The sequence below is a fragment of the Gekko japonicus genome, unplaced genomic scaffold (assembly GCF_001447785.1).
Source record: "Gekko japonicus isolate JY-2015 unplaced genomic scaffold, Gekko_japonicus_V1.1 scaffold5943, whole genome shotgun sequence".
Classification (NCBI taxonomy): Eukaryota; Metazoa; Chordata; class Lepidosauria; order Squamata; family Gekkonidae; genus Gekko; species Gekko japonicus.
Window position 1 is genome coordinate 20,884 of NW_015174431.1, and position 7,921 is coordinate 28,804.

At 51.5% G+C, this 7,921-nt stretch overlaps 1 protein-coding gene across 1 annotated transcript in view; it reads left to right on the top strand.

Moving 5' to 3' along the window:
• The window catches only part of COMMD4 (COMM domain containing 4), a 12,537-nt gene extending 7,769 nt beyond the window's left edge, over positions 1-4,768 (top strand). The window contains exons 7-8 of the mRNA XM_015424386.1: positions 837-1,013; positions 3,712-4,768. Of these exons, the coding sequence (XP_015279872.1) occupies positions 837-1,013; positions 3,712-3,752 (218 nt within the window). The 3' untranslated portion in view covers positions 3,753-4,768. The remainder of the gene's footprint in view (positions 1-836; positions 1,014-3,711) is intronic.
• The last annotated feature ends 3,153 nt before the right edge of the window (positions 4,769-7,921 follow it).

Sequence of the window (7,921 nt, forward strand, 5' to 3'; positions counted from 1 at the left end):
GGGGGGGGGGCTCTGCAACTTACCTGGTTGCTTCTTGCTCCTCGTGGCCTGGCTGAGGGCTGCTGGGAGCAGGGGGCGGGGCTTGCTGCATGTGCCCAGCCCCCTGGGCTCCTTACTGCCGGAGCTCCGCTCCTGTGCACTCCCCTGGTCCAGGCTCCTGCCAGGCTGTTGGCCGTCAGGTTGGTGGTGCCGTCGGTGTTAGGGCCTATTTATGTGAGGAACGGGGACAAATCGCCATTCAGGTTTGAAGCTCAGTGAGTGGGAGAACCGGGTTTGATTTCCCCACTCCCCTGCATGCAGCTGCTGGTGTGACTGTGGGTCGGTCACAAGTTCTCTCAGAGCAATCCTCTCTGGAGCAGTCCTCGAAAGAGCTCTCTCAGCACCCCACCTACCTCACAGGGTGTCTGTTGTGGGAAGGGAAAAGAGAAAGGAGATTGTAAGCCACTCTGAGATTCCTTCAGTAGTGAAGGGCGGGGTATGAATCCAATCTCTTCTTTTCTTCTTCTCTGGAATGCCTTTCTTCTAGAATTGACTTATTTATTTCCGTTCTTTATAGTCCCAGGGATCCAAGGTAGATTACACATAACGAGTCAATGCAGTGAACAAAATGGGTCATTCAGTTAGGACTTTAGACGTCCAGAACTATCAGAAAGAACTGAAGCACAGCGTTAGTGTTCACGTGACACATTAAGGTGGTACAAAACGTCTAGCATCAGTCGCAGTCGCGGACATCTTTTGAGTCTGACGGGTGATCCGTAAATTCGGGAGAACGAGATTTTTTCCCCCTCCACAAATGGTCTTCCTAACCATCCGTGCCTGTCTCTCACTGTCCACAGTGAACCGCCTGGATTCCGTGTCCTGGCGAGTGGATTACACTCTTAGCTCCAGCGAGCTCCGGCGGGTCAACGAACCGGTCGTGCATCTCAAGCTTAACACGCAGAACGTTGACAAAGGAGCCTTGGAACCGGTGGTGATGATGCTGTCGGCGGAGAAGTTCCGTGTCTTACTTGCAGGTTTGTTTGGGTTTTTTGCCGTCTGGTCCCAGCCGACTTACGGCAACCCCCTAGGGTTTTCAAGGCATTCAGAGGTGGTTTGCATAATAGGCCACACCCAACAGCAGGAACTCATTAGCATGTTGGGCCACACCCCTGATTAGCACATTAGGCCCCACCCCCATGTTACCAGAAGTGTGGTTATCCAGCCACACCCACCTTTTGTTTGTTATTCTGTTTACCTTGTTTGTTGCCAAAACCCAGGGCTTTTTTTGTAGCAGGAACTCCTTTGCCTGTTAGGCCACACACCCCTAACGTAGCCAATCCTAATGAGTTTCTGCTGTTGGGTGTTGCCTATTATGCTAATGAGTTCCTGCTGGGCGTGACCAACTTGGGAGCCAGCCGGAACTCCGTTCCTGTGCGTACAAAATAGCCCTGCCTGCCTCTGCATAGCATCCCTAGACTTCCTCGGTGGTCTCCCATCCAAGTACTAACCAGGGCCAACCCTGCTTAGCTTCCGAGATCTGACGAGATCGGGCTCGTCTGGGCCATCCAGGGCAGGGCAGGTAGGACACTAGAAATCAGAACATCAGAAGAGCCCTGCTTGATCAGACCAGTGAAGGTCATAAGAACATAAGAGACGCCAATGTTGGATCAGGCCAAAGACCCATCCAGTCCAACACTCTGTGTCACACAGTGGCCAGAAATACCAGGTGCCATAAGGAGGTCCAGCAGTGGGGCCAGGACATTAGAAGCCCTCCCACTGTTGACCCCCCCCCCAAGCACCAAGGAGACAGAGCATCACTTGCCCCAAAGTCCCTATCTATACCTTGTGGGTAATAGCCACTGATGGACCTCTGCTCCATATGCTTATCTAATTCCATTTTGAAGCCGTCCATGCTTGTAGCCGCCACCACTTCCTGTGGCAGTGAATTCCAAGTGTGAATCACTCTTTGGGTGAAGAAGGACTTCCTCTTATCCGTTCTAACCAGACCGCTCAGCAATTTCATGGAGTGCCCACAAGGAGTTCTTGCATTGTGAGAAAGGGAGAAAAGTACCTCTTTCTCTACCTGCTCTTTCCCATGCATAATCTTATAAACCTCGATCATGTCACCCCTCAGTCATCATTTCTCCAAGCTAAAGAGCCCCAAGCACTTTAAACTTTCCTCATAGGGAAAGTGTTCCTCATAGGACCTTTCCTCATAAGGAAAGTGGTCCATCTAGTCCAGCACCCTGTCTCACACAGGGGCCAACCAGTTCCTCTGGAGGGCCAACGACAGGGCGCAGAGGCCTTCATAAGAACATCAGAAGAGCCCTGCTGGATCAGACCAGTGGCCCATCTAGTCCAGCCTCCTGTCTCACACAGGGGCCAGTCAGTTCCTCTGGAGGTCCAACAACAGTGCAGAGAGGCCGAGGCCTTCATAAGGACAGCAGAAGAGCCCTGCTGGATCAGACCAGGGGTCCATCTACTCCAGCATCTTGTGTCACACAGTGGCCAACCAGTTCCTCTGGAGGGCCAACAACAGGGCAGAGAGGCAAAGGCCTTTCCCTGATATTGTCTCCTGGCTCTGGGATTCAGAGGCTTGAGTGCCTCTGAATATGGAGGTTCCCCTCAGCTACCATGGCTAGTAGCCATTGATAGTCTTATCCTCCGTGAATCTATCTAATCCCCTTTGAAAGCCGTTTATTCCCGTGGCCATCATGAAATCCTCTGGCAGTCAATTCCACATTTTCATCACTCTCTGTGTAAAGTAGTGTTTCCCTTTGTCTGTCCTGACCCTACTGCCCATCAGCTTCCTTGGATGCCCTCAAGTTCTAGTCTTTTGGGAGTGGGAGAAAAAGTTCTCTTTTACCACTCTCTCCACCCCGGGCATAATGTTATGAATCTCTACCATGTCTCCCTCCGTAGTCTTCTCTGTTTTAAACAGAAAAGTCCTGGACTCTTCAGCCTTTTCTCCTAGAGAAGGTGCTCCAACCCCTGAATCACCTTGCTTGACCTCCTCTGTACTTTTCCCAGCTCTGCAGTGTCCTTCCAGTTTGGTGTAGTGGTTAAGTGTGCGGACTCTAACCTGAGAGAACCGGGTTTGATTCCCTACTCCTCCACTTGCACCTGCTGATGTAACCTTGGGTCAGTCACAAGCTCTGGCACAGCTGTCCTTGGAAAAGAGCAGTTTCTGTCAGAGTTCTCTCAGCCCCACCCACCTCACAGGGTGTCTGTTGTGGGGAGGGGAAGGGAGAGGAGTTTGTGAGCCGCTCTGAGACTCCTCTGGGTAGTGAAGGGCAGGGTATGAATCCAATCTCCTCCTCCTCCTTCTTGAGATACGGTATAGCTGATCGTTTCATAGGGTAAAGGTAAAGGTTCCCTTGCTCGAAAGCCAGTCGAATCCGACTCTAGGGTTGCGGTGCTCATCTCCGTTTCAAAGCCGAAGAGCCAGCGCTGTCCAAAGACGTTTCCGTGGTCATGTGGCCGCGGCACCCGGGTCTTGAACCGCTGAACTACTGACCTTCCACAGCCTGCAGTTCAGCGTCTTAACCACTTGAGCCACCGCAGCTCAAGTGTAAAGAAGTCCAAATGTTGGTTTGGTCTTAAAACGGATTCTGAGGTTGCCTGGGATCAACATTATAGCATGCCCCTGCGGCTGGCAGGCTGTTTCTTCTCCCGACCGTGATTTACACTGTGGCCCATCCGTCCTCGTCTCCTTCTCTTCCCTTCTTTCAGAGCTGAGGCAGGCCCACGCCCTTCTGAAGACACTCGACTGAGGAGCATCACAGACGGAGCGCCTCGGAGCCGGAACGAACCAATCTTTCGGCACCCTGGGAAGTTTTCAGTGGACGATTGCTCTGCGAGGGGGGGCCCCGTGCACACTGACCCTTGCCCCCCGTCGGCGTGGAGGCCGTTGCCACAACCCATTCCTCCTCGTGGGATCCTTGGGCTGAAAACCGAGGCCGATCCCGCAGTTACATGGCCGCCGTGGCCCCCAGCCGGTCCCGTATTTCTGTTACAAAACACCTTCCTGTTGTTGTTCAGCTCCCACCAAAGCCCAGGCGCCATGAAATCCGACGGACTCGCCCTCTTTCTCCTAGATTTTTCACCGTCGGCGGAGCAGGTCGAGGATGGTCTCCCCTCCGTGGCTAGGGAGAGGTCCCCTTTGGAAGGAAGTCCCTTGCCCAACCACGCTGTCCCAAGTAAATGGCAGTCGTTCCCCAGCAAGGAGAAACGGAGTAAAGGCCATGCGACGCAGTCCCTGAGATGGGGCTACCTCGTTAGGCCTGCTGGAAATCTGTGCAAAAATTGTACAGGTCCTCCAAAAACAAGCCACCTGCAAGCTCTTTTGTTCGGGTCTGAAGCTTTACCTGGTCAGTTCACGTGTACAGGAGACCCCAAGAGTGTCAGCGCTCTTGTGACTTCGTAGCGGCAGATCTCGATGGGGTTCCACACTGCCCTTGATCTTCTCTGTCTGACCTTCCAACCGACTTCTTCTGGCTGCTGTTTCTTGGATCCATCTTCGGGCTCACCGGGGACTTCTCTCTTCTTCTCATTGAGCACGGGGACATCTTTTTTTAGAGGCACTGATGGGGCGACGCCCACCCTCTTCCCAAATGTGTGCTTTTCGGCTCGCGGTCCTCTCGGCAACAAATCTGGAAAGCTGCACATCTCTTAAGCATTTGTAGCTCATGGTTGAAGCATGAAGTTGTTCCTTGGTTTAAAATAATGTACTTTGGGAGGGATGGGAGAAAATAAATCTTGGTGTATTGGGAAGGCTGGTGGTGAGCTGGACGGATGTAGTCTGTTTTGGGGAGGGGCGGTGGCTCAGTGGTTAGAGCTTGGCATGCAGAAGTTCCCAGGTTCAATCTCCAGTTGAAAAGATGAGTTAGGAGAAAATGAGAAGGAGCTGAAGCTGGGAGTTTGTATTTTGTGCGTGTGTGTGCACATGCACCCGGATGTCACATTGATCTCTGGTGACTGACCCCTACTGGGTGCCTGGAGGATATTCAGAGAGGTGGCTGAATAAAGCCCGCCCCCACCTCCCGCCTCTGGTACTCCAAGGAGGTCTCCCATCCAAGTGCTAACCACAGTCGACCCTGCTTAGCTTCCAAGATCGGACTTGGCTGGGCTATCCAGGTCAGGGTAGTGAAATTGAAATATGCATATTCTCAGAATTTCAAGGTCAGGGCCAGTGTTCCCTCAGCTGAGTTAGTGTGAGCCAGCTCACAGTTTTTTAGCCTCCAGCACACACGTTTTTGTCTTAGCTCAGGAAGGAGGGCTCCAGAGCAAACTAATTTATGCACTACCCAGATCTCTTGCTCACAACTTTAATGCCAGTCGCTCACCAGGTAGAATTTCTGCTCACAAGACTCCACGACTTAGAGGGAGGATTGGTCAGGGCTCAGGGCAGTGATTTGAGACCGTGAAGTGTAGCCATCTCCGTGCTCAGCAATCCAGACAATATTTAATTTTGTTTCCCCACAGCACCGTCCTCAACGTAAGAACATAAGAACATAAGAGATGCCAATGTTGGATCAGGCCAAAGGCCCATCCAGTCCAACACTCTGTATCACACAGTGGCCAGAAATACCAGTGCCATCAGGAGGTCCACCAGTGGGGCCAGGACATTAGAAGCCCTCCCACTGTTGACCCCCCCAAGCACCAAGATGACAGAGCATCACTTGCCCCAGAGTCCCTATCTATACCTTGTGGCTAATAGCCACTGATGGACCTCTGCTCCATATGCTTATCTAATTCCCTTTTCTGGGTGCGTTCAGATGGGCCGTTTTGTCCGCTTTCGGCACGTTTCAGTAACGGGTTTTATACCCACGTTCACACACCCAGCATCTGCGCACCGTCCCCGGCAGTGTTCCCTCTAAGCTGAGTCAGTGTGAGCTAGCTCACCGTTTTTTAGCCTCCAGCTCACACATTTTTTGCCTTAGCTCAGGAAGGAGGGCTCCAGAGCAAACCGATCTCTGCAGCAGCCAAATCACTCACAGTTTTAATGCCAGTAGCTCACAAAGTAGAATTTTTGCTCAGAAGTCTCCGCAGTTTAGAAAGAGCACTGGTCCCCCAGCCGTTGCTTTCCGGCTCAAACCCCCTTTAAAACGGAGTATTTTGTTACCAGGTCCCCAAGTGGTGTTTTCCCGATTCTCCGGTTCTAGCCGCACTTTTCTGACGTTTCCTGCGGTGTCGAGCCGCTTCTGCTCTTCGCCTGCCATTTTATTTTAGCATTGGAGGTATGCGCACAGGCGGAGCTCCGCTCCCACGTTATTTAAAACAATGTTTTTTTAAAAAATATATTTTTATTGGGTTTTTTGACATAAGGAAACACACAAAACACATATACAAGTACCCCTCCACCCACCAACCTCATCCAAAAACTTGATATTTCCCTACCACCCTAATACTTAACTTCTAACTACATTTCATACTTCTGACTACCGATGAATTCTTCACACACTATTGTCTCCTAATCTGTATTTATTATCCAACCATCTATTTCATCACATGTAATTTATTTTTTATTCCTGTTGGAATTTCAATATCTATATTTCATTTCTAGTTATACTTTAACTCAATCAATAATTTTACTCGATCAGTCACAAGCACTAGGATCTCTACTAGAACCAAATATTGGTTTGCTTTTATACCAAACTTATAGCTCCGAAAGAGCGCTCACGAGCCGGGTGTCTTGGGAGCTCCCAAGAAACACGCCCGTAGCGCAGCGCCTTGCCACCGGAAGTCTTTATTAAAAACAATGTTTAAACGGTGCCTAGTTTTGTTGGTTAGACGAGTTCGGGATCTCACGGAGGCCAGTTTCGGGGTAAAAGTTTAAAGGGAAGTGTTCCAGCAGTTGGGTTGAAGTGGAAATCGATGTTCTGCGCACGCGCAAAATTTTAATTCTACAGATGGCTGCCTGTGCGCATGCCCAAACTGAGAGGGGGGAAAAACCACCGACTCGCACACTCCCACGTGTGGACGGCAGGGAGCGATGTGGCTGCACAGCGATCCGGAACAAGGTGAGTGTGATCGCGATTCTCCAGGTTAAAAAAACACACATTGGGACTGGAGCAATTTAAACCGCTCCCAGCGCAGCGTCTGACCGCACCCATTAAGAACAGAAGAGAAGCCATGTTGGATCAAGCCAATGGCCTACACAGTCCAACACAGGGCCCAAAGCCCAGGTGCCCTCAGGAGGTCCACCAGCGGGGCCAGAACTCCAGAAGCCCTCCCACTTTTGCCCCCTGAGCACCAAGAATACGGAACATCACTGCCCCAGACAGAGTGTTCCATCTGTACCTTGTGGCTAACAGCCACTCATGGACCTCTGCTCCAGATGTTTTGCCAGTCCCCTCTTGCAGCTGTCTATGATTGTAGCCACCGCCACCTCCTGCAGCCGTGAATTCCACCTGTTAATTCCTCTTTGGGTGAGGAAGGAGGACTTCCTTTGACCTGTTCTAAGCCCACTGCTCCTTAATTTCATGGAATGCCGGCAAAGCATCCATTTCCTCCGGGGGATCTGATCTGCGTAGTCTGGAGAGGAGCTGTAATTCCGGGGGATCCCCAGGTCCCACCTGGAGAATGACATTCCTAAGTGTCAGACTAGGTTCAAATCCCTGCTATCCCATGGACCTTGGGCCAGTCACATGCACTCTGCCTAACCCACCTCGCAGGGTTGTTGTGAGGATAAAGTGGAGGAGAGGAGAACGATGTACACCCCTTTAGGGGAGAAAAGCGGAATATGAGTAAAATTAAAGAAAGGCACGTATGACCTGGAAGGAGGTAGCGCTTCAGGAACTACAGTTCCCAGCATGCCTTGCGGCGCGTCTTGCCCAATGGGAGCAGAGCGGGCAGTCCCTGCAACTCTTCGTTTCGCTTGCGGGCGAGAACTTCGGAGCCCCTCGCCTTTTTTGCAACCCGGGTGAGTTGCTCGTCGGAA